The following is a 26748-nucleotide window of genomic DNA, read 5'->3' on the forward strand; positions in this document are numbered from 1 at the left end:
AATAGTGCATTCACTTATGATATCCTTTCAACTTAACTGCATCTGCTTTGTTTTATTTGTTCTGTTGCAAATATAAGAGAAATGAACTGCCGGGGGATTTTGGAAGCCTTTTCATTATTAAATAGCTCAAATTATATTGAACTCTTTGTTTTACTGTTATGTCTTGAGGCTTGATCTCTAAAGTAAATTGTCATCCTATTATTGACATGTCATTGTGATGTCTTTCTTTCTGGGCATAATGCGTTCCATCCCACCTCACATCAGAACTGCACAATGATTGCCACCCATGTATTGGCCTGCCCACTCTTCTTAAATCCGTGCTCTTCATCTTCCATTCCCCCAAATCCAAGAAAAATGAAAATCCCAGAGGGGAAAACTGTATCCCAATTCAGAAAATCTCGATTCAATTTGTAATGTGTAGAAGCTCTTCAGGCTTTTTTGAGTGGCAATTAAGTAATTGGTGAAGTTATGATTTTGTTGCAAGTGAGATTGCAGTTTCCAAGATGTCGATTCTTCCAGTAGACTAAATGGTGGTTTTGAAAGACCAGCCAAAATGTTGCATTTTGTATTGGTAGGCACTAATTTGCTTTGAGAGCCTTGGTAGCTGTTGTAACTTCTGTAAAATGAAAGTTTGGCTGAATAGTAAGGTAGGTTGAAAAAGAAATTAGTGTTCTCAATTTTTTTTTACATTTTGGTGTAAATGAAACTACTTTGCTAAAAACAATTGTCACTTATACTTTTTTTTAATATTCCAGTACTGGCTTATTGAAGTTTTAGAATGATCTGGCATTGTGTCTGTTTACAATGAAGTCTGAATGCTTACTTCAGTCAATGATGACCTAATATCTTTTGAGCAATAATGAAATCAGAGGATGAGGGCTATCCAGTGCATCAGATTATATGGATTTTCATCAGGTGTTTAATGAGGTTTTCCAACTGAAGTTTATGAAGAAGGTAAATAGCCATGGATTTGATGGCACTTGAGCAGGATTGAAAATTGCCTTGGCAGTAGAAAGGAGTTGATGAATGGGCAGTAGTCTTAACGGGAGGTGTCGAAGGAAAAGACATTTATTAATGCAAAGTCCTCCTCACTAACATCTGGGGACTTGTGCCAAAATTGGGAGAGCTGTCCCACAGACTAGTCAAGCAACAGCCTGACATAGCCATACTCACAGAATCATACCTTTCAGCCAACGTCCCAGACTCTTCCATCACTATCCCTGGGTATGTCCTGTCCCGGCAGGACAGACCCACCAGAGGTGGCGGTACAGTGATATACAGTCAGGAGGGAGTGGCCCTGGGAGTCCTCAACATTGACTCTGGACCCCATGAAATCTCATGGCATCAGGTCAAACATGGGCAAGGAAACCTCCTGCTGATTACCACCTACCGCTCTCCCTCAGCTGATGAATCAGTCCTCCTCCATGTTGAACACCACTTGGAGGAAGCACTGAGGGTAGCAAGGGCACAGAATGTACTCTGGGTGGGGGACTTCAATGTCCATCACCAAGAGTGGCTCGGTAGCACCACTACTGACCGTGCTGGCCGAGTCCTGAAGGACATAGCTGCCAGACTGGGCCTGCGGCAGGTGGTGAGTGAAGTAACACGAGGGAAAAACTTACTTGAACTCGTCCTCACCAATCTACCTGTCGCAGATGCATCTGTCCATGACAGTATTGGTAGGAGTGACCACCGCACAGTCCTCATGGAGATGAAGTCCCGTCTTCGCACTGAGGACACCATCCAATGTGTTGTGTGGCACTACCACCGTGCTAAATGGGATAGATTCAGAACAGATCTAGCAGCTCAAAACTGGGTATCCATGAGGCACTGTGGGCCATCAGCAGCAGCAGAATTGTACTCCAGCACAATCTGTAACCTCATGGCCCTGCATATTCCTCACTCTCCCATTACCAACAAGCCAGGGGATCAACCCTGGTTCAATGAGGAGTGTAGAAGAGCATGCCAGGCGTACCTAAAAATGAGGTGTCAACCTGCTGAAGCTACAACTCAGGACTACATGCATGCTAAACAGTGGAAGCAACATGCTATAGACAGAACTAAGCGATTCCACAACCAACGGATCAGATCAAAGCTCTGCAGTCCTGCCACATCCAGTCGTGAATGGTGGTGGACAATTAAACAACTAACGGGAGGAAGAGGCTTTGTAAACATCCTCAACGATGGCGGAGTCCAGCACGTGAATGCAAAAGACAAGGCTGAAGCGTTTGCAACCATCTTCAGCCAGAAGTGCCAAGTGGATGATCCATCTCAGCCTCCTCCCGATATCCCAACCATCACAGAAGCCAGTCTGCAGACAATCCGATTCACTCCACGTGATATCAAGAAACGGCTGAGTGCACTGGATACAGCAAAGGCTATGGGCCCTGACAACATCCCGGCTGTAGTGCTGAAGATTTGTGCTCCAGAACTAGCTGCGCCTCTAGCCAAACTGTTCCAGTACAGCTACAACACTGGCATCTACCCGACAATGTGGAAAATTGCCCAGGTATGTCCTGTCCACAAAAAGCAGGACAAATCCAATCCGGCCAGTTACCGCCCCATCAGCCTACTCTCAATCATCAGCAAAGTGATGGAAGGTGTTGTCGACAGTGCTATCAAGCGGCACTTACTCACCAATAACCTGCTCAACAATGCTCAGATTGGGTTCCGCCAGGACCACTCGGCTCCAGACCTCATTACAGCCTTGGTCCAGACATGGACAAAAGAGCTGAATTCCAGTGTTGAGGTGAGAGTGACTGCACTTGACATCAAGGCAGCATTTGACCGAGTGTGGCACCAAGGAGCCCTAGTAAAATTGAAGTCAATGGGAATCGGGGAAAACTCTCCAGTGGCTGGAGTCATACCTAGCACAAAGGAAGATGGTAGTTGTTGTTGGTGGCCAATCATCTCAGCCCTAGGACATCACTGCAGGAGTTCCTCAAGGCAGTGTCCTTGGCCCAACCATCTTCAGCTGCTTCATCAATGACCTTCCCTCCATCATAAGGTCAGAAATGGGGATGTTCGCTGATGACTGCACAGTGTTCAGTTCCATTCGCAACCCCTCAGATAATGAAGCAGTGCAAGCCCGCATGCAGCAAGACCTGGACAACATGCAGGCTTGGGCTAATAAGTGGCAAGTAACATTCGCGCCAGACAAGTGCCAGGCAATGACCATCTCCAACAAGAGAGAGTGTCTGACCACCTCCCCTTGACATTCAACGGCATTACCATCGCCGAATCCCCCACCATCAACATCCTGGGGGTCACCATTGACCAGAAACTTGACTGGACCAGCCATACTGTGACTACAAGAGCAGGTCAGAGGCTGGGTATTCTGTGGCGAGTGACTCATCTCCTGACTCCCCAAAGCCTTTCCACCATCTACAAGGCACAAATCAGTGTGATGGAATACTCTCCACTTGCCTGGATGAGTGCAGCTCCAACAACACTCAAGAAACTCCACACCAACCAGGACAAAGCAGCCCGCTTGATTGGCACCCCATCCACCACCCCAAACATTCACTCCCTTCACCACCGGCGCACGAATAAAAAAAAAATGAATTTCTGCTATTCTTCCCCCAGCTACTTGCATTATTTAGAATTAATATGGAAGAGGGTACTTTTAATCATATCAGCTTTGACACTGGGTATGTTGTCAGGTAACTAACATTCAATGGAATCTCTACAAAAATTCAGTGGATGAGGTAAGTGAAGGAATGTCAAATAGAATTTAAGGTGGTGAAATACAAAGTAAGAGACTTTCATTACAGTAGATGTAAAATGTGTACACATTGGACAGATGTTCAGAGGTATAAACAGACTCAGTGCGGTTATCAACTTATTCACTTAACATATTTTTCAATAGGAAGCATCAACTAGGTCAATTAAGTACTGAAATACATTTTGGATTTTTTTTAAATTTAGGTAAGAACAGGTATATAACCTTGAATAATTAGTAAGGCCACATTTGAACTATCATGTGCAATTCTTTGCAGCTACCAATCAAAATAGCATTGCATTGGAGAAGGTTCAGAGGAGAATAGCAAGAGCGATTCTGCGACTTAAGTTTATAAGTTGAAAGGAAAAATGCATGGATTGAAATTTTCATTGGAAAAAAGATTGAGAAGAGGCCTGATTCAGGTGTTCAAAATGCTGAAGGATTTGGATAAGTTGATGATTAAGCTCATTGTGGAAGTAGAGGACGTGATTATCAGCATTAAATATGAAATGTTAAATAGATACCTATCAAAAGTAATTGTTAGCTGGTTAACTCTTTTATAAAAAAGACCTGAAAAAGTATCTGGTTAAGGAAGGCATTGATGTTAAGGCAGGTAAGTAGATATCGATGATCAAATGCTATGAGGGAGACTGTGGACAATATAAATATAATCTGTAGAATGCAACCGGTCAGGATTAAATAATGTAAATTGTGGTGGTTGATTATCCTATTTGCTGAATCAATGTTGAGGATCATGGAGGTTTTTTCCTAGAAGCGTCACTGTGATTAATTCACCTCACTGAAGAGTGAATAAGACTGAGATCAACCATGACAGTGCAGTTTGTGCTGGGTGGTGGGAAACATATGGCTTATCTTCTGTTTTTTATTCATATCTATACTAGCTGATGACCTGTGGAATTGCATGCAGGAATCCAGACCAAGTGTAGTCTTCAGGTGAGGTTGGAGGGTGGGGGTTAATTGGACCTGTTTGCACGAATGTAATTCAGCCCCCAGTTTAAAGTTATACATTCTGTCCTTACTCCTTATAACTTCAATTTTATTTAACCTCTGCAGTAGTTTGGAAAGCAGAGAAGTAATGGGTTGGAGCATAGGAATTTCACTGCAAACAGGCTAAGGAGCTGGAAATGCAAAACTGAGGTGCCATTACTGATGGAAGAGTGTAATTACAGAATGATGAGCTAACATAGGCAGTTTCCATTATGAATTTAGACATAGGAATTTATAATATAAAAAGTTGAGACAAATTAGTGGCAAGTAAGGTTTTGTGGACAGGAAGTTTGCACAGAATTTTTTAATAATATGCTACACTATTGATATTCATTATCAGGGCTACAGTTTGAGCCTGGACAGTGAAACGATGTGGAGTGTCACAGTTCAAGACTCTGTGCCTGTTGTTTTCCATGAATAGGGCCCAGACATAAACTGTTTAAAAATGCATTTTGAGTAAAATCTCACCTGAAGGACAATCGTTTCCCCACAGCCCCATGCTAGGTTGGCAATCCATAGGTAGACAAGAGGTGATTTGAATACAGGATGGGCATTTGTTGTGCACATTTGTTATCAATTTCTAGCCATTCAGGGGACATCCAGCACCTAGATGTTGACAGATTTCTTTGATCCTGCTAGTCCTTGAATGGGAGCTTTTTAAGAATCCGTGCAGACACACCAAGTCGGTCAGGCAGCTGCAACGTGGATCCTCTATGTTGCTCAGTGTTCATGTTTTTATATTAAGTTTCTAAAACAACTCCCTGAAGTGGTCTCGCATATGCGTGTTCTTCATTTTTTTTAACAGTACATGAACATAAGTTGACTTGACTGTGCCAAGTGACTTTCATCATGCAGTGTTCTGTATATCTTACCTACTGTGGATTAAACCAACTTATGAACCAAACCAAACAATGCCTTGCCTGGTGTTAATGCAGCCCACTTTCGGAAAGATCAAAGACGTGCACTAAGATCCGGTCCAGATCAGAAGGGTGTTTCACTCCCAAGTCTCGCTACGAAATAGGGCCATGGGAATCAACCTCTATTTTTAAAAAAAATCAGTGAACCAGACTGTGTAAAGAAGTGACTGATACCATTGAACCCGAGTAGTTACCTGTGGCAGGACCGAATTTGGAATATGGGAGTTGATCTTGAACTATGCACATTGGTAATGAACGTAATATAATGCCTCTGTGTGAAATTCCTTTGTTATTTCTACAAAGGTGCCAACCTATTTAATTTAAATCATTGAATAATTTCATTAAAATAGCTGGAAAAGAAAATAAATGTTAATGTGTTAATTGTTTTTTACTAATGTTGTAATTTAATTGCATTGGAATGCAGTTAAATGCATTGTGAGACACGGACCAATGGGATACAGATGAAGACAGCTATGATCCCATTGCATAGCACATTCCTAATCTTTGCTATTTGAGATGCCATGTGGAAATAGTATACTTCTATACATGGAGGGAAAATTGGAGGAATAATCACCTTGAATTACTCGTGTGTACCTCCTTGTGGCTGGTTTGAGTCCATGTCATGTCATGAAGGCCTAGGAACACATCACCTGTCTGCTTTTTCAAGGAATAGTGGGCATTTCAAGGAGATCCCAAAAAGGGAACAGGTAGAATACTCCTTAGAAAGAGGAACTCATCACAAAGTTTTTGTGTGGTTTACTGAATGGAGCATCAAGATATGAATCCTTGAATTTAGTATTTACATCAAACAATTGACGCAATCTCTCTCATACCTCTCTGCAATAAAATTTAAAACGTTGCTTATCTCTTTGAAGACCAGGATTGCAATGATGTAATTTAGAACCAAATCCAAATAAGCTAGCCATGTATAGGCTTGTACCTGTTGGCAGTAGAATTAGACTATTGATTGATCCTGGCACTGAATCCTGTCAGCTGATGGGTGCGTAGGGGAAAGAAAGTAGAGATTATCTGTGTAGTGTTGTAAAGTCGGCATCATTCATGGCAGGAAACCAACTTTATTGTGCAGAAACTGAACCATTTTTGCTTCAGAATAAGGAGTCCCATATTTATATAGGGTAACAGGCAAGGTGTTAAAAAGCAATTAATTCTTTCAAGTAATTCTGATGTAAAGTGAGGGTGAAAACTATTGCTGTGGAACTACTACCCTAAACTTACTGCCAATCCTTTTTGTTCTTTAATTTTATAAAGCTCTTGATTCCATTAAACTGTCATGTGTTGGGTGGTACAGATGAAAGAGTAATAGATGTCATTGAAGTTGATGAAAAGTTATCATGATATTTATCTTCAGCTGCCATGCCAAGATGTAGTATTCCCAGGATATGTACAATGTGATTAATACTGACTTTATTTACATTTTTGCAATATTAGTAGATATTTTTAGGACTTAGTGTGAAGAAGTGGGAGGTATATTAACTGCTGCTGACTAATTATCGTGGGACCTTTTTTGAAATAGAAGATATACCTGCTAGGAAAGTGAAAGGGAACAGATTGTTGAAAAGAAATTGTTTTGAAAAAAAATGAGCGAACCACAGGCTGAATAAGTCGGCTTGCCTCGTTGGAATGCACCCTCGACTTCTGAAGTCAGAGAGGAGATAGCAGAGGGCAGCGGTTTCTTTCAGTCCTCCTTAAATAGGCAAATTTAGGCACTGGTCTCAGGAGTAGCCAATGTAACACTTTTTTGTTCAAGAAGGGAGAGAAAGGATAAACCAGGTAACTAGTTTCAATTAGTCTGATGTCGGTTGTGGGCAAACTCGGTCAAATCCATAAATACAGATAAAGTAAGTAATTTAGAAATGTGCAGGTTAATCAAGGGCAGCTAGCACAGATTTGTTAAAGGCAAGTCATATTTGACAAATTTGAGGTTTTATTTTCAAAAGAAGTGGTTGGATAGATGTAGTGTATATACATTTTCAGAAAGTGTTTGATGAAGTGCTTATTGAGGCTCATTAGAAAAAAATCAGGCAAAGCATAGAGGAAATGTAGCAAGATCTTGACTTTTTTTCCCCTCTGTAATTGAAATTTCTACAGTCCAAAATAAGGGTTGAAACAAAATAAAACATTCAGCAACATGATTAAATTTATCTATTGAATTGTCTTTTCTGTCTTTTTAATGCCTTCATTTTTTTTACTTGGAAGCCTGAACCTCTCCCAAAAGCCTGGGCATGAACATGATATTTTTGTCTAAAACAGTGATGCTTTGGTTGGTTGAATTCACGTTGTGCAGCCGGAGCATGTGCAGTGCACCCAGTTTCCCAGGATGCTTCGGTACCATTCAGGCAGCTGAATTGTTGGAGTATTCTTCTTTAGCTTCTAGCAGTTTCTAATTAGTTTTTTTTAAAGTTTATGTTTTGTTTTTTAATTATATTTGCTTTTTAACCCAGACTATTTTGTATGGGTGTAGGTGAGTAAAACAATAAATTGTTACGCACCTGTTGGTTTTTTTTGTGTTTTATAAGCTTTAGAAAGACGATTACTCTAAAATTTCCTATGTTGTTGGTCCATGTCGGGACCAATGACAAAGGAAAGAACAGGGAGGAGGTCCTGCTAAGAGATTATCAGGAGCTAAATTTAAAAAGCACGACCTCGAGGGTAGTAATCTCAGGATTATTACCTGAGCCACATGCAAATTGCCATAGAGATAAACAGATCAGGAAGGTGAATACATGGCTGAAAGACTGCTGTGGGAAAGAGGGGTTCCATTTCATGAGAGAATGGCACCAGTAATGGGACAGGAAGGAGCTGTACCGGTGGGACGAGCTGCACCTGAACCAGGCTGGGACCAAGGTCCTAGCTGAAAAATAAATAGGGCTGTAAAAAGGACTTGAAACCAATAGCGTGTTGGGGGGGAATGGTTTGGCTAGTAATAATGGTAAAACTGATAATCTAAAGATGAGAAAAAGAAGAAAGAAGGGACAAGGGCCAAGGTCAGAGTGCAGAAAGAGATTTTTAAAAATCCAAGTTCAGATAATAGTATGGGAATTAATAATCTACATGATATAAAGCAGAAGTGTTGAAAAATAACAATGTAATAACTTGAAAAACATCAGCACATATGGGCAGAGAGGGTCTGTTAACCAAATCAGAGTTCTCTGTACAAATGCACGTAGCATAAGGAGTAAAACAAGCGAATTAGAAGTACAAATTCAGCCCAAAAGGTACGATGCACTAGCCATTGCAGAGACCCAGCTAAAAGTTAGACATGAATGGGAGCTTATTTTTCAGGTTATAAGGTACGAGGTCTTTAGAAAGGATGGGGGAAACAGGAGAAGTAACAATATTGCTAAACAACAAAATTACTGCAGTTGAAAGAGAATATTAGTAAGGGTGAGCAGGCAGTGGAAACGTTCTGGGTAGAATTAAGAAACCACAAAGGATGCAAGACTCTGGGAGTATACAGACCTCCTGACAGCAGTGATGAGTGGTGGGATGCATAAAAATGGAGATCAGAGAAGCTTGTAGCAAAGGCAAAATGGCTATAATGGGAGATTTTAAATTTCACATCGGCTGGGAGATGCAAAACAAAAGGCAGTGAATTTCTAGAGTATCCAGGACAGTTTTCTGAAACAATATGTTTTAGAACCGACAAGGGAACAGGCCATACTAGACTTAGTAATGAGTAGAGCGCCAGAATAAATTAATATGACAGTAAGGGACCATTTTGCAAATAGTTACCAAAGCATGATAGAGTTTGTCATTAAGTTTGAGAAGGAAAAAGACCCCAACAAACTATGGTTATAAACTTGAGTATAGCTGACTTCAAAGACTTGAGGTGTAAGCTGAACACATTAAACTGGACTGAGCTGTTAACAGGTTAAACCTACAGAAAAATAGTGGGAAGTATTCAAAGAATTATTTATTACAAGACCAATACATACCCCTAAAGAACTAACATTCATTCCACTTGTACAGTCAAGCAACCATAGTCAACATTTGAAGTAGGCTGCCGTATAAAACTAAAGGAAGTGACTTACACCAATGCCAAAAAAAGTGGTAATCCAGAGAACTGGGACAAATACAGAAAACAGCAAAGGGGCACAAAATATTAAGAGCTGCAAAAAGGAATATAAAAGAAAAGCTGCAAGTAACATAAAGGCTAATAGCAAACATTTTTATAACAATATTAAGAGTAAAGAGAGTGGCTAAGGAAAGATGTGGACTTGTAAAGACAAATGTGGGTGATATGGTAATATCAAGGTAATAGCAGATTTATTAAACAAGTACTTTGTATCTGTTTTCACAGTAGAGGATGAGGATAAAATACCAGTGAAAGAAGCAAAACTAAAAATAAATCAAGGGAAGGAACTTATTGGATTCAACACAAGTGTAAAAAAAAAAGTAGTAATGGAGAAAATAATGACACTTAGGATAGATAAATCTCCAATACCTGATGGTTTCCACCCCAGGGTATTAAAAGAAGTAGGTGAGGAAATTGTAGAAGCGTCCGTCGTGGGGAAGCTACTAGAATCTGTCATTAGGAATAGAGTGACTCAACACTTGAACAGATATGAGCTGATCAGAGAGAGCCAGCATAGTTAAAGGTACATCATGTCTCACTAATCTAGTTGAATTTTTTGAGGAGGTCACTAATAAAGTAGACAAAGGAGCGTCAATGGATGTTCTTTAGATGGGCTTCCAGACGGCATTCAGTAAAGTTTCACATGAGATTATTAGCAAAAATGAGAACATACTGAATTGGAGGTAGCCTTTTGACTTGGGTTTGAAATTGGTTGGGAGATAGGGGATAGAAAGTGGGGGATAAAGCGTATGTACTCTGATTAGTAGGATGTGACAAGTAGTTTTTCTCATGGATCTGTTCTGGGACCTCAACTTTTCACCATATTTATTAATGACTTGGATGAAGGAATGTAGAGTTGTAAATCCAAGTTAGGAGGGACAATAACTGGTGCAGAAAGGAGCAGGAAGTTGCAAAGGCAAATGGAAGTTCAATGTGGGCAATCCATCTTGGACCCAAGAAAGATAAATCAGAATAGTTTCTAAATGGTGGGAAACTAGGAACTGTAGAGGAACAAGGAGATTTGGTGTCCAAGTACGCAAATCATTAAAGCTGGTAGCCAGGTACAAAAAGCAATCAAAAAGGCTAATGGAGTGTGGGCCTTATCTCCAGGGAGCTGGAATATAAAGGGGAGGAAGTTATGCTTGTGTTGTATAGAGCTTATGGTCCAACCTCATCTGGACCACTGCATTCAGTTTTGGGCACCGCACCTCATGAAGGATATATTGGCCTTGGAGGGGGTGCAGCACAGATTCACCAGAATGATACTGGGGCTTAGAACATAAGAACATAGGAAATAGGAGCAGGAGTAGGCCACATGGCCCCTCGAGCCTGCTCCGCCATTCAATCAGATCATGGCTGCACTTCGACCTCAACTCCACTTTCCTGCCCGATCCCCATATCCCTTGATTCCCCTAGAGTCCAAAAATCTATCAATCTCAGCCTTGAATATATTCAACGACTCAGCATCCACAGCCCTCTGGGGTAGAGAATTCCAAAGATTAACAACCCTCAGTGAAGAAATTCCTCCTCATCTCAGTCTTAAATGGCCGACCCCTTATCCTGCGACTATGCCCCCTAGTTCTAGACTCTCCAGCCATGGGAAACAATCTCAGCATCTACCTTCTCAAGCCCCCTCATAATCTTATATATTTCAATTAGATTGCTTCTCATTCTTCTAAACTCCCGAGAGTATACGCCCATTCCACTCAACCTTGCCTCATATGACAACCCTCTCATCCCAGGAATTATTCTCGTGAACCTTCGCTGCACCGCCTCTAAGGCAAGTATATCCTTCCTTAGATGAGGAGACCAAAACTGTAAACTACTCCAGGTGAGGTCTCACCAAAGCCTTGTACAATTGTAGTAAGACTTCCTTACTTTTGTATTCCAACCCCCTTGCAATAAAGGCCATCGTTCCATTTGCTTTCCTAATTGCTTGCTGTACCTGCATGCTAACTTTTTGTGTTTCTTGTACGAGGACACCCAAGTCTCTCTGGACACCAACATTTAATAGTTCCTCACCATTTTAAAAAATATTCTATTTTTCTATTCTTCCTACCAAAGTGAATAACCTCACATTTCCCCACATTATACTCCATCTGCCACCTTCTTGCCCATTCAATTAACCTGTCCATATCCCTTTGCAGACTCCTTGTGTTCTCCTCACAGCTTACTTTTCCACCTAGCTTTGTATCGTCAGCAAACTTGGATACATTACACTCTGTCCTTTCATCTAAGTCATTGATGTAGATTTTAATAAGCTGTGGCCCAAGCACCGATCCTTGCGGCACCCCACTAGTTAAGGCCTGCCAGCCTGAAAATAACCTGTTTATCCCTACTCTGTTTTCTGTCCTTTAACCAATCCTCTATCCATGCTAATATGTTACCCCCAACCCCATGAGTTATTATCTCGTGTAACAACCTTTTATGTGGCACCTTATCAAATGTCTTTTGAAAATCCAAATATACAACATCCACTGGTTTCCCCTTTATGTACTATGCTAGTTACATCCTCAAAAAACTCTAATTTGTCAAACACTTTTTCCCTTTCATAAAACCATGTTGACTCCGCCTAATCGTACTATGATTTTGTAAGTGCCCTGTTACCACTTCCTTATAATGGATTCCAGCATTTTCCCGACAACTGATGTCAGGCTAACTGGCGTGTAGTTCCCTGTTTCCTCCCTCCCTCCTTTCTTGAATAGCGGGGTCACATTTGTTACCTTCCAATCTGCTGGGACCGTTATAGAATCTAGGGAATTTTGGAAGATCATAACCAATGCATCCACTATCTCTGCAGCCACCTCTTTTAGAACCCTCAGGTCCAGGGGATTTATCAGCTTTTAGTCCCATTAGTTTCTCGTACTTTTTCTCTACTGATATTAATTACTTTAAGTTCCTTGCCCTCATTAGCCCCTTGGTTCCCCACTATTTCTGTGTGTTTTTTGCATCTTCTACTGTGAAGACAGATACAAAATATTTAACTCATCTACCATTTCCTGATTTCCCCATTATAATTTCTCCTGTCTCAACCTCTAAGGGACCAACGTTTACTTTTGCTACTCTCTTCCTTTTTACATACTTGCAGAAGCTCTTACAATCCGTTTTTATATTTCTTGCTAGTTTACTTTCATATTCTATTTTCTCTCTTTTTACCAATTTTTCGGTCATCCTTTGCTGGTTTCTAAAACTCTCTCAATCCTCAGGCTTACTACTTAGAGGACCAAATTATGCGACAGGTTGCATAAACTGGGTTGTATTCCCTCGAGTATAGAAAATTGAGGGGTAATCCGATCGAGGCCTTTTAAAATGTTAAAAGGATTCGATAGGGTAGATAGTGAAACTCTTTCCTTTGGTGGGGGAATCAAGAACGAGGGGACAATCTTAAAATTAGAGCCAGGCCATTTAATAGCGAAATCAGGAAGCAGTTTTTCACAATGGGTAGTCGAAATCTGGAATTCTCTCCCGCAAAAGGCTGTGGATGTTGAGACAATTAGACCTTTCAAGACTGAGATTGATTGATTTTTGTTAGGTGAGGATATCAAGAGATATGGTGGTAAATGGAGTTGAGGTACAGATTAGCCATGATCTGATTGAATGGCCTACTCCTGTTCCTATGTTCCTAAAATATCCTCATCCTAACTTTTGTTCCTTTTTCAAAAAACACAGGCCTCTAATTGTCTCAACTGTTTTTTATTGACAGAACCTGTAAGCATTTTAATTACTGATAATGAGACATTGTCAATTGAATTTTGAAAGCATACAAAGCCTCTTTGAGGGAAATGAATGGGAGGTGATGAGGAAGATAGGCTGGGAGGCTTCTGGCCTCTCGCCAACAGCCCTTCTGGGAAATGAGTGGGAGTGAGCAGGGGTGGATGGAGGGTTACAGGTGAGGTGAGTGACAATAGAATCATGGGAATTAGAGGACACATGGCTTAAGTGAATAGTTCAAAGGGGGATTCAGTTGGAGTAGTATGGAGGGGTAGGGGAAGTAATGGGAGCAAGGGGGTGGGAGGAAACATGAGTGATGAGGGAGAAGATGAGATCCACATTTTCCTTGCAATGTTCCACTGGCAAATGCACCCTGCAGCTGTCAGCAGTTCTTTTCCCTGCCATGCCATTGACCACTTCCCACCTTAAAGGAAAGAGGTAAGAGAGAAGCAGAAAAGCAAAAAGACATGGGAGGCAGAAGAGAAGAGATGGATAGCAACAGCATCATGAGGACAACAAACTTATAAGAGTGGGGACCGTAATTATTTGGAATTACACATGAGGAAAAATGATGTTTGCTGATACCAAGTTAGGAGACATGGCAAACTGAGGAAGACAAGAGACTGCAGGATGACACGGACAGATGCAGTTCAATAAGAGAAATGTGAAGTCATACATTTTGGGAAAAGAACAGTGAAATGAACTACAATCTACTCTTGTTTCGACCTAAATAGCACATAAATGTTGCCCATTGACGATGCTTTCAAAATTTATTACTTAATTGATGCCTCTCAATTCAAATTGTTTAATTTGAGTCTGAATTTGCACCATAAATGGGTCCTGATGAGCAGAATCTGTTGCTTAATTTGAATTTAACCCCAAAATCAACAGAGCAGCTAACCGTTCACCTTTTCTCACTACAAAAGACGAATGAATTTCCTGAAGATTTTGGAATCAACCTTGTTTGCATCGTGTAGCAGCCACTTCAAAAACTGACATGCAACCAAGACCAGCTCCACACATTGGAAAGCAAGACTGATATTCCCAGAGAAAGCATCAACACTGGTGTGAATAAAATTCCTGATATTTATCACGTTATAATTTGGAAGACATGTTTAATGCCAATGTTACTGGCCTTTTTTGCATGCTGCTTCCAAGCAGAATGCTTGTTTTCACCAAGAAATGAATTAGCAGTATCGGTACGTGCCGGCATGACCGGGGGAGAGAAAAGCTCCCAGTGTTTGGAAATTTTAGGCTCCCCCTTCACTAATGTTTTCAGGATGTTAAGACTCTGTTTGCAACCTACAGAAACAACTAAAAGGCATGGATAACTAGTGCTGTTTTTGAGGAAAGGCTGTGTCACTTTGAACAAAGCATGGTGTCCCAAGACAGAAAAGTTGCCTTGATGGTTGATAACTGTGGCGTTCACGTGAAGTGCCTGTGTCCAAAAGCGGAATTCATTAACAACTGCTGTTGGCACTAAGTTCTCCTACATTCAGAGGAAGCAATTGCACAGACTGACAGTCAAGAGATTGCACACAGACACCAGAGGTCATCTCTGAAGCAGTGAATCTCTGAATGCATAAGTATGCTGTTGCGACTGCTGGCAGACTTGAGTTTTGAATCTATTGTTGATGTTGATGAGGAAATTCTGACGTCCGATTTGGTGACCGCAAAAATTATTAATGCAGTGCATGAACATGCTGCTGCTAGTGGGAGTTGGGAAGAAGCCCAAGCAAGTTGATTCAGTGAGCAATCATAGGTTGAGAAACCAGTTTCCATCGGCTATGGTGTCCAATTATTGTGTGTGCAAATGCTGGGAAGTGATTGACAAATGATCTGAATGTCCGTATGGAGTTTTTCTCTGACTAAATGCAATTGACAGAGAAATGTGCTGTCTGAAAGAAGAAAGCCACGATCAGTATTATGCAAAATGATTGAACTTTATGTAATGCAGCTTGTACTGTGCATTTCATGATGCTTTGACATTTGGTGTCTTTTTGGTGTTTGTTTTGGTGCACTGCTAATTAAAATTTGATTAATTTGCTCTGCTGGGTAATTCAATTTTTTTTGAGCGAGAAACATTTAAGAAGAATAGACAGAATACCCTAACTAGTAAGATTCTTAAGTTTAGAGGAAAAGAGTTCAGATATTCACATATAAACATATCTTGAATGTAACCTTGCATGTGTACAATGGAATATTATAAATGATAACTTTGGCAATGTGCCTCTGAATTGGTACTTTGAAAACTGAAATGTTGGGAAACTTGATCACAACTGAGTCTCAAATATGAGAGTGGATGAGAAGGGGAGAAGAGTCATTGCCTGTGTTTTGATGGAAATTGAATTGATGGCGGTTAATCTTTGCACATGTGCTGTGTTTGGAAAAATTCATAAGGATAGAAACTATTGTGTATGACACATTTATCGAAACTGGTAAAGTTTTCCCTTAAAAAGCCCTTAGCTTTACTTCTATTGGGTTATGGTTCCTCTGTGCCTCATGACTTTTGTCAGCCTCTTGAGAGTAAACTAGAATAATTCTGTTTCAGCTTGATCTTTCATGACACTGCCCTTAGTGTCTGCTATACTGTCAAGTATATTGCATGTTTATAATCCTTTATCCCAATATATACATTTGACACATGGACCACCTAAATTTGCAGCGTATTGGCTTTTTCAGTGTTTAAGCTTTTTAAATTTACATGTTCACAGTTTTAACCCTTCATTATATTCCAAATTCTTTTGCTGTAATCAGAGATTCCTTGTTTATTCAGCAGCCATTAATGCTTTAACTTCTATGACCCATTCTGGAAACGACCAGAAACAACCCTGTAATTGATTTAGTGATTTCATCACAACGTGAACAACACTATGGGTCATAAAATAATTCCTGTGACATTAAGTGCATATGAGCAATACAGTTACAAGAAACCTGGTTATAAATTAACTTTTAAACACTACTAGGTATGCCAGGATTCTGATACAAATGGGTACAGGTTAAAATGAGTCAAATTAAAGTTTATGTCAGATGTTACTTCTAACCTCTTGGCCCTTAAGGTTTTCCCATTAATAACCTGCCTGCTTACACAGCCTTACCTAGCCTTGCTGATTTCTGTTTCAAAAATCTGACTAACTGCCTACATCTCTGTCTCTGTTTCATCTCCCTTCGTGCACAGCCAGAAAGGGATCAAAGACTTTTCAACACAATGGTTGTGAAGTGTTTTCCGATTGCTGAGCCAGACCAACAAATGGCTTATTAACAGACTATGGGAGAGCAACATCAAAGCTAGCTCATCATTACTATTATCTAAGGGTCTTTTTTTTAAAAAACTTGCATGAGATACACTGTTTTAAAACTCATCTAAAGGTAATCTTTTTCTCCCAAACCTTTTTGTGGAAGAAGTATCAGAAGATCCACAAATATGACATGCACTAATACAATTTAATGGTGGTAACAAATTATAATTCTTTGATGCAATGCATTTGAGGACCCACCAGTTTGGCAGCAAAGTTTAATATTTGGTTCCAAAGTTCAAATTTTTTATAGTTTTCTAGTCATTTGTCATAGATCGTGGATTGCCTGAATGCAACGATTTAACTCCGCAAATTGGATTTGTGGGATAAGCACTTTTGAAAATGCGGTTTTATTCTTCTTCTTTCCATTGCCTCATTTCTCTTTCTTTCACCTATTCACTCCCTCTTTCCTTCCCCACCATCAACCCCCTGCCCCCATCAACTCCCAAGTCCCTATTTTGGCATTACAGCTGTACAAACTAAAGGTCCTATCACAGACTGGTGAACTTCTGCTAATGAGTCCAGGCTAGAATTCAGACTGATTCTTTTAGATGGGATTCTAACACTCCAGAGCAGGAGCTATCAGTCATGTTACATATATCTTAAAGAAAAACATGTACTAAGGCAGAGGGCCTTGTAGGCATCCATAGGATTTTGCATTCATTTACTCAGTGCAAGTATATGTAGCTGCTGCATTTAAGTCCTGTAAATGTTTATTTCTATTATAGAACATTGCACAGATTATAGAAATGTATTGAACCATGACATTTTCTTCAATGTTTGCACTGTAGTGTCCAACTTAAATTTGTTTCATTATAATTTGTAGACATGTTTGAGGCAGGTTAAATTGCGTTCATTATAAAAATGTTAATTTACTTTAAAGTGCCATTGACTGCAGACTTCTGGTTTCACGCCAATAACTGCACTCCTAAATATAAATGACCCAACTTTTGTACAACCAGCCACAGCATAAACTCTCTTTTTCATGGGTTTTGCCAACCCCCTCTCCCCCAGTCAAATAAACACGTGGAGTTGATTCTATGCATCATCGTCTCCACCACAATGCAAGCGAGCACATAAACAACTGACTCCATCTTAATTCTTAGGCCTGCTGCATGCAGATACCGATTATGAATACTTAACCATTACATGCTGCCACTGTGTGCGTGTTTTTCATAAATTAATTTAAATTGCATCTCTAAAGGTTCAACACCCAGTGCACCATTCTAGGCATTATCAGTTTTCTATATCCGGGCCCTCATGCAAACACAGAAAAGCTGTGTGGAATGTACTCAGTTGGCTCCCAAAGAAATTGCGTGACATTTGCAGCTAAATCTAAATATGAAAAATGTTAAGAGATCAACTCACTCCCATGTCTCAAAATGCAAGGCAAACGTACCTTTTAAAAAAAAATGTTATTTCCCTTTTCACATAATGCAAATAATTCCAGTTACATCTAGGTTTTGTTTTGCTGTTTGTTTCTGCTAGACAAAACAAAAAAGTTATGCTGACTATATAAGGGAGCGGAATATACAATAAATTAATCATTAAATCAAAGTACATCAGTGTTTTTAATTTCCGGTGTAGGTTAATTCATTTTTTCCCCTTGATCATTTCTGCCTTAACTGCTCTGATGTCAGTCGAATTCTGTTTTAAAACAGTTTTCAAAATAATGTTAATCTAACAGGTGTCAGCGATGGCTCAGTGGTAGCATTCTCACCTGAGTCAGAAGGTCGGAGGTTCAAGCTTCACTCCAGGACTTGAGCACGTATCACGGCTGACACCTCGTTACAGTTCTGAGGGAGTGCTGCACTGTTGGAGGTGCCATTTTTCAGATGAGTTCAAGGCCCTGTCTTCTCTCTCGGGTGGACATAAAAGATCCCATGGCACTATTTGAAGAAGAGCAGGAGAGTTCTCCCGGTGGCCTGGGCAATGTTTATCCTTCAACCAACACAATTAAAATGGTTTCATTAGTCACTTGTGGGACTTTGCAAATTGGCTACCGTGTTTTCCTACATTACAACAGTTGACCACATTTCAAAAGTAATTAATTGGCTGTGAAAGGTGCAATATAAATGCATGTTCTTTTTTCTTTCTAATTTAATTTTTTAAAGGATTGATACTCCTTGAGACACTTTGTTGAAATATTACTAACACTAAACCTTTCCTTTCACACAGGTTGAAGATTGTAAAAATATCATTTAAATGCAAACAGTTCTTCATTCAGCTTAGAAGAGAATTGGTAAGTAACCTCCATTTGTACTTTGTACTGTCTCTAGCCTAAAACCACTTCAAGGAGGAATAAAAGAGAAGTAATAGATCTCAATATGTCACTGAATACCCGGTGTCCTAAGCACAGTTAGATACAAATCTATTTTTATGTACAGTCATGTGTGGCTTCATACTTCAAACTGGTTTAGCACTGCTTTCAGTATGAGCTTAATGCTCACTATACATGCAGTAGACAAATGGATGTAATTGTGAGCATTAAGGGGGAAAGGATGAAAGGGTAACATATGACCCTCAGTACTGTGCATGAAATTGAGCTATAACCTTGGACGTTAGATAAATACGTACTAAAGAGTATGGCCTGGGTTTTCTGCTTAGCAGCCTGTAATATTCCACTCATTCACTTTAATGGGCAGAAAATCTCAGACCAGTGAGCATAGAAGCAGAAAACCCTGATCAATATGTTCAAAATACACATAAGTGGAACACCTAGGGTATGACCTGAATTAATAAAATATGATATTTGAATATCAATTATGGGCTTCATGTATGCTTTCTTGCTAAAAGATGAGGCCTTTATTCTTTCCCTTTTAATTATTTATACTGCTGCTGTGGTGCAGTTGACTGCACAGACCAAACTCAGTATTGATGGACAGTGGAGAAGTGATTTCGGAGGCACACAAGAAGAATGGGTGTGTAATATGAGATACAAAATTACAGAAAACAAAATACAAGATACTTTATCCATGTTTATACATTAAGAATTGTATCTGTGCAAATTGAAAATTTGTATATCAGATTGTATCATATGCAAGAGCATCATTTTCATTTTACTGATGGGGTGTGTGTGTGTGTGTGTCTCTTGGTGTTACTTTATATTATGCTTGCATAAGTCCACAACATTTTTTGGCATCTCATCCTTGATTTGAATCGGGTAAAATTGAAATGCACTTGTTTTATCTCCAACCCACTTTGGCAACAGTTTTTGACACTTGAATGCTAAGACTATTTCATTGTATGTTTTATTTGTATTTCTCAACTAACTATTGGTGTTATCAAAAACTAATACATTACTCATATTGTAGCATTCAGAATATTTCAGTTGTAAAATTTGTGTTTGTGCATGATTATTTGATAACTATAAATGTTGCATACTTTTTTTTTAAGTATTGCAGTTTTCCTAGCCAAGTGTTACAGTTGGTAACTAGAGAATGTTATTCTTCGTAAATAACTGCTGTAGCATAAAGAATGGAAGCAATCTTTTTCTACTAATTGCAATTCTTAAATATTTCTGGCAGCAGTCATGGTCTCTTTTGCTTCATTTATGAATTTGAGAGAATTTTCCCCTTGTGCCTTGTATTACATTGTAGAGTAGTAAGAGTTAGGACTTTGACTCACCAACAGGAGGTTCTCCATGTATGCCCCAAATCTCAGTTGGCCAAGTAGAGGCAAGGTGCTTCCTGAGAGAGAAGGTGGGAAAATCAAAATAGATAATTCACATGGCATTGCTGAACTGCGGACATTGCTAGGGCCGTGCCTCCGTCAATGGTTTATATGCACCAAGAAGAATTCAAGACTGGGAGGGAATTGCATGAAAAATAGGGAAAAATTGCTTTATCTGATCAAATCCCAGTTGGAATAGTAAACTAATCTGCGCATGATTTATGATTTTGAAAAACAAATGAGTATCCAGCACTACTGAGTCACTAGATAGAATTGTGCCTTAATCAAAATCATTCAACAGTAACCGAGTTCTTGAAATATTTTGCTGAGTGAGATTTGTGCAGGTTGCATTATATAATCTATAAATGGGAATAGCCATTTTGCAAGACAAATCAGCCAATTTAAATTGCTGGACTAGATTTTAGCCTGTAGATGATGGCTGTGCATAATATCATCTGAGACTGAAATCTGCAGCATAGCTCAGCTTTAATGTGTTATAAATTATTATAGCCAGTAACTCAGCCAATCTTATTTTACAACTGGAGCTGATACATGTCCATTGAACTTGACAAGAAATTAATCATCGTAACAATAAATATTGCAGATTTAAGATAATTTGGCATCTATTGACGACTGTTGTATTTTGATAGAACATTAGTTTTGCTCAGTGATCTGTTGCATTGCCTCATAAAAAATTAAATTGGGCAGCTTCTTTCCACGCTGATAGCTTATACATCGTTAGAACATTCAAAACACGATATTTTGTTATAAGACTGTTTTATATGGGACCATTATCAGTCAGGAGTGTGATGGAATACTCTCCACTTGCCTGGATGAGTGCAGCTCCAACAACACTCAAGAAGCTAGACACCATCCAGGACAAAGCAGCCTGCTTGATTGGCATCCCATCCACCACCCTAAACATTCACTCCCTTCACCACCGGCACACAGTGGCTGCAGTGTGTACCAAACCTGCGACCTCTACCACCTAGAAGGACAAGAGGAGCAGGTACGTGGGAACAACACCTCCTGCACGTTCCCCTCCAAGTCACACACCATCCCGACTTGGAAATATATCGCCGTTCCTTCATCGTCGCTGGGTCAAAATCCTGGAACTCCCTTCCTAACAGCACTGAGAGAACCTTCACCACACGGACTGCAGCGGTTCAAGAAGGCGGCTCACCACTACCTTCTCAAGGGCAATTAGGGATGGGCAATAAATGCCGGCCTCGCCAGCGACGCCCACATCCCATGAACGAATTTTTTAAAAATTGATTTAAATATGAGTGTCGGAATTATGACCTGTGCCTGTTAATGCACTGATAGCAAGGCCTTGCTTGCTTGGCCTATGTCCTACGTGTTGTATGCTGACCTGAATTGACAGCAGTTGTAATGGATCTGTTGTCATTCATTCTACACAAATGTACACGCTGTAAGATCTATGCTGGTGACGAACTTATTTTAAGACTTAAGAGTCGTAAAATATGTAGGTTCTTTTGAAGGTAGTCCTTGGGGCGAAATGCTAAGAAACACAATCTTTATTTAAAATTGCATATTTTTAACAAAGTATGATACAAATTGTGGCCAGATATGTCTATATCTGAAGATGTTATTGCATATCTAGAATCATAAAATGGTTACAGCACCGAAGGAGGCCATTCCGTGCTGGCTTTGTGAGAGCAATCCAGTTAGTCCCATTTCCCGCTCTTTCCACGTAGCTCTGCAAATTTCTTCCCTTCAAGTATTTATCCAATTCCTTTTGAAAGCCACGATTGAATCTGCTTTCGCCACCCTTTCAGGCAGCACTTTGCAGATCATAACTACTCACTGCGTAAAAGAGATTTTCCTCATGTTGCCTTTGGTTCTTTTGCCAAGCACCTTAAATCTGTGTCCTCTGTTTCTCGACCCTTCCGCCAATGGGAACAGTTTCTCTTTATTTACTTTATCTAAACCTGTCGTGATTTTGAACACTTCTATCAAATCTTTTCTTGTTCTTCTTAGAGCAGAAAAGACTAATCCTAGCTCCTCCAATCTATTCATGTAACTGAAATCCCTCATCCCTGGAACCTTTCTAGTAAATCTTGTCTGCACCCTCTCTAAGGCCTTCACATCCTTCCTAAAGTGCGGCGCCCAGAATTGGACACAATACTCCAGCTGTGGCTGAACCAGTGTTTTATAAAAGGTCCCATATGCTTTTTTAACTGCTTTCTTAACCTGTCCTGCCACCTTCAAAGATTTGTCCACATATACCCCCAGGTTTCTCTGTTCCTGCACCCCCTTTAGAATTGTATCCTTTAGTTTATCTTGCCTCTTCTCATTCTTCCTGCCAAAATGTATCACTTCTCACTTCTCTGTGTTAAATTTCATCTGCCATGTGTCCACCCATTCCACCAACCTGCCTATGTCCTCTTGAAGTCTAATACTATCCTCCTGACCGTTCACTACACTTCCAAGCTTTGTGTCATCTGCACATTTTGAAATTGTGCCCTGTACACCCAAGTCCAAGACATTAATATATCTCAAAAAAAGCAGTAGTCCCAGCACCGACCCTGGGGAACACCACTGTATACCTCCCTCTAGTCCGAAAACAACCGTTCACCACTACTCTCTGTTTCCTGTCACTTAGCCAATTTCGTATCATGCTGCCACTGCCCCTTTTATACCTAAAGTATTTTACTATTTTTACAAAGAAATAGTGTGGGAGTCAGTATGAAGAACTATAAGCATATCCCTAGATAAATTACAGCATTTTTACAGTTATTACTGAAACAATTACATTTTAATATTTTCACAACTCCCTGTGTTCACCCATTTCAAAGAACCAAACATATTTGAGTGAGCTCCCTCTGTAGTTTATTAAAAGACTTGGTAAATGTAATGCCGTTTTTATGGGGCAGGAGCATTAGAATCTGTGAAGTACTCTGAGGAGAGAAGGACAGAAAGCCGATAGACAGTCTTTGGTCATAAAGAGAGTGAATCAACAGATATCTATTTTATAGAGCAAGCAGAGAGCCGTGCGGGAGGTGCCATGGATCAATCCCCTGTCCTGTAGTTGAATCCACATGTTCACTTCTTTGAAGTGGATACAAAGAAGGCCACATAAATTATCTCTGGGACTAAGATTAGTTCCATTTCAGAGATAAAACGATGAATCATGAATGCTGGAACCTGAAATAAAAACAAGATGTTGGACCTGTTGTGATTTTTCATCAGTATCTGAGAAAAGAGACAGGTTACCATTTTGTCAGTAGTTTGTTTCTTTTAGTTAGTTTCCGCCCAGCTAGCTGTAATTAATAAGCTTGAACTTACTACGGGCAAGTACTTACCTCAAAAGGAAACTATAACACCAGCTCCCGATGCACAGGTCTTGTGCTGGCCATCATCCTGCCCTCTATTCACTTCGCCCTTGTGTGCATCAAGCAAATAGCCCTGATACATTTAAGGCGATGCTTGATGCATACATGAGAGAAGGGATTAGAGGGACAAGGGGGCAGGATGGAAAGAGTTAATTAGAGTGGGAGGAGGCTTGTGTGAAGTATAAACACCGATGTATATCAATTGGGCCAAATGACCTGTTTCTATGCTGTAGTTGCTGTGTAATTCTATAAGCTGCTTTTATACTGAGTTTGGTGGTGTACTGGTGTTGCTGGTTCCTGACAAGCAACATCATAGTAAGCTTGCTACATTCACTAATGCTGTTGGGTCTTGCCGATGGTCAGCCTTAGCAAATCCAACAAGTTTACTTTGGGGTAGATGCCGACTGCACAAGGCCAGTGCATTGAGAACTGGTGGCAAAATACACACTAAATCAGTAAACTAGCTAATGATGGGGTTAAGCCTTGCCCAGCATTATAGCCAGGAGATTGGAAAATCTTAACGTTAAGGCATTTTACGTTCCACAAATTGATTCTTGACTGTTATAAATTCATGAACCGTTTTGCTAAAAGTTTTCAATTGATCTATGCTCAAGACCCCAGAATACTAATATTTTATTTGAAAAGGGGTGTAATTGGCCATTTACTCCCCAACATTGTTGACTGATCATGTTGCACCAGTAGGACGTTTTAAAAGAAAATTAGACAAGTCTACCTGTTTTTTTGACATTGCTAACTAAACTGAAGAGATTCTAAAGAAATATTTCTGTTTGGTCAATTAACCCTCTTAACTTTTTCCCTACCAGCATGACTCAAGAGAAACTTTATTAGGGTTTAATATGGGGAACTACCGAGCTTGTAAGAATTTGTGGAAGGCTTGTGTGGAGCATCATACATTCTTCCGGCTAGAAAGACCAGTACCTCCACAGAAGAACTTTTTTGCACATTACTTTACATTGGGGTCAAAGTTCCGATACTGGTAGGTGCTAAAGATTTGTCACTTTTATTAGTTACCGGCAAAGCCATTAAGTTATACAGTAAAGTACAATGATTTTAGCTTTCATTTGGAATAACAGTTTTTCATTTGATGAAAAATATTGTTAGTTTTTTATTGCACAATAAACCTTATTGACAAAGCTGTAGCCTCTTGTCAGGTTATGGCCTTGCCTTAGATATTTGCTGAAGCAAGTAATTATTTATACTGGTCAGTGGTTTTAATTTTATTGGAACAGCTCAGCTTTTATTGTAGCAAGTTGGGGCCCTAATTTTTGTCAGCTCCTTTCTACGCTGCATAAAAATATGGCTATTCTCTTACTACTCAAAAGCCTGACCAGTCACGCACACCAACTTCTGGCTTTAATACCATTTTTTGACTTTGTTCTTTGCTACCCTTGCATCTAAATTTGTGCCCATTAACTTCAGAATTCTCTACTGTAAAAAGCAGCATGACTGGGCTGTGGGAAATGCAATCTTGTGTTTTATCAGAAAGAGATGAGCAAATACAATATGCAGTGTTACAGACAATGATGCATATTGGGGGGAAAAGAATCATGAAATCTAGAAGCTCTGCTGACATGTAAAATGTGCTGCAGCAGCAGCAGCAACAGCTTTGTTGCCCTATAGGGTGAGTTTTTAAAATATTCTTCACGTTTAATGTAAACCAAGTTCCCAAAACAACAAAGCAAAAGATTTTTAGAATTCACACATGAAAGATTGTGGAGGGCATGTTGCTGAATAAAATGATACAGAAGCTGTTATATTTTGAAAATGTCTAGGCAAGTTTGTTTTCTAAATGAAAATCAATTAGTTCTGCACACTGCTCCATATGGTAGGAAACTAACCTTTATCTAGTATTGGATCCAAATTGATTTTTAAGCTTTCCAATATTCTAACATTTTCAGTTTACAGCCCGATGTACTATAAATTTTTGCCACATAATTTTACTGTCCTATGTGCAACGCAGCTCAAATATTAGATAGAAATATCCACAGCTTTGTGGAGTAGGCAGAATCTTTGAGAGTCCAACAGTATAGTTATGGTATCACCACTTAGCAGTAAGTACAATCCTCAATTTCAGCATACTCTGTTGGCAGGAATGTGGAATGCAGATTGTTTAAAACTGGACATTGTAAAATTCTTAAGTGCATCATCCATTTATTTCTCGTATGAAAATGTTACAATAAAACTAATTGGAAAATTAGAAGTTTGCCAAACTAGTGCATTTTAAAGTGAGTTCAGTATATTAAAAAAAAATCTGAATTAGATTTTTGTTTGCAGTGGGAGGACAGAGGTCCAGTCTGTGCAATATGGAAAAGAGAAAGCAAACAAAGACAGGGTATTTGCCAGGTATGATGTGATGTTTATATAATTCTTTGTAATGGAAAAAGGTTTTTTTTTTAAAATACAGGAATGTTTATTAAATATTGGCATTATTGTAAGAGATCTACATAAAATATAATTGCATAATTGGGGTAATACTGTACTGATATCTGCATGTGGAAATCGTTTGTATGGATTTGCTTATTTTAAGTGGTAAAATGACAAATTAATCAGTTGCTTTTATTTTGCCTTTTATAGTTAGTGGAGATGAAATGGCCCCTGGTTCCTTTGCAAGAACATTTTTCAGATGAGCTAAAAATTCCTGGTTACAAAATATTCAGAAGAGATAGTGGGATAAAAAGCAGTGTAGGTACATAAGGATAATATGGGAAATGATGCAAAAGCTGAATTGGTTCAGTCAGAGTTGAGGAATAAGAATGGAAATGTTACTCTATTGGGTGTTTATTCTGCACCTCTGAACAATGCAAAGGAGACAGAGGATGAGAAAAATCTAGAAGCAACTGAGCTGTACAAATGGGTGACTTTAATTATCCAACGTAGACAGAAGTAAAAGCAGTGTAAGTGACAAAGAAAGGTAGGGGTTTCTACAGTCTGCGGGGACATTCACATACAC

The 26748-nt window shown here is 39.6% G+C and overlaps 1 protein-coding gene across 2 annotated transcripts in view; it reads left to right on the forward strand.

Moving 5' to 3' along the window:
- Positions 1-26748, forward strand: part of ptpn4a (protein tyrosine phosphatase non-receptor type 4a) — a 240491-nt gene that overhangs the window by 127944 nt on the left and 85799 nt on the right. For both annotated transcript variants that reach the window (XM_067987103.1, XM_067987104.1), the window contains 3 exons: positions 18928-18991; positions 24602-24774; positions 26073-26141. In XM_067987103.1, coding sequence (XP_067843204.1) covers positions 18928-18991; positions 24602-24774; positions 26073-26141 — 306 coding nt within the window. The remainder of the gene's footprint in view (positions 1-18927; positions 18992-24601; positions 24775-26072; positions 26142-26748) is intronic.

This window comes from Heptranchias perlo, chromosome 7, assembly GCF_035084215.1.
Source record: "Heptranchias perlo isolate sHepPer1 chromosome 7, sHepPer1.hap1, whole genome shotgun sequence".
NCBI classification, from domain to species: Eukaryota; Metazoa; Chordata; class Chondrichthyes; order Hexanchiformes; family Hexanchidae; genus Heptranchias; species Heptranchias perlo.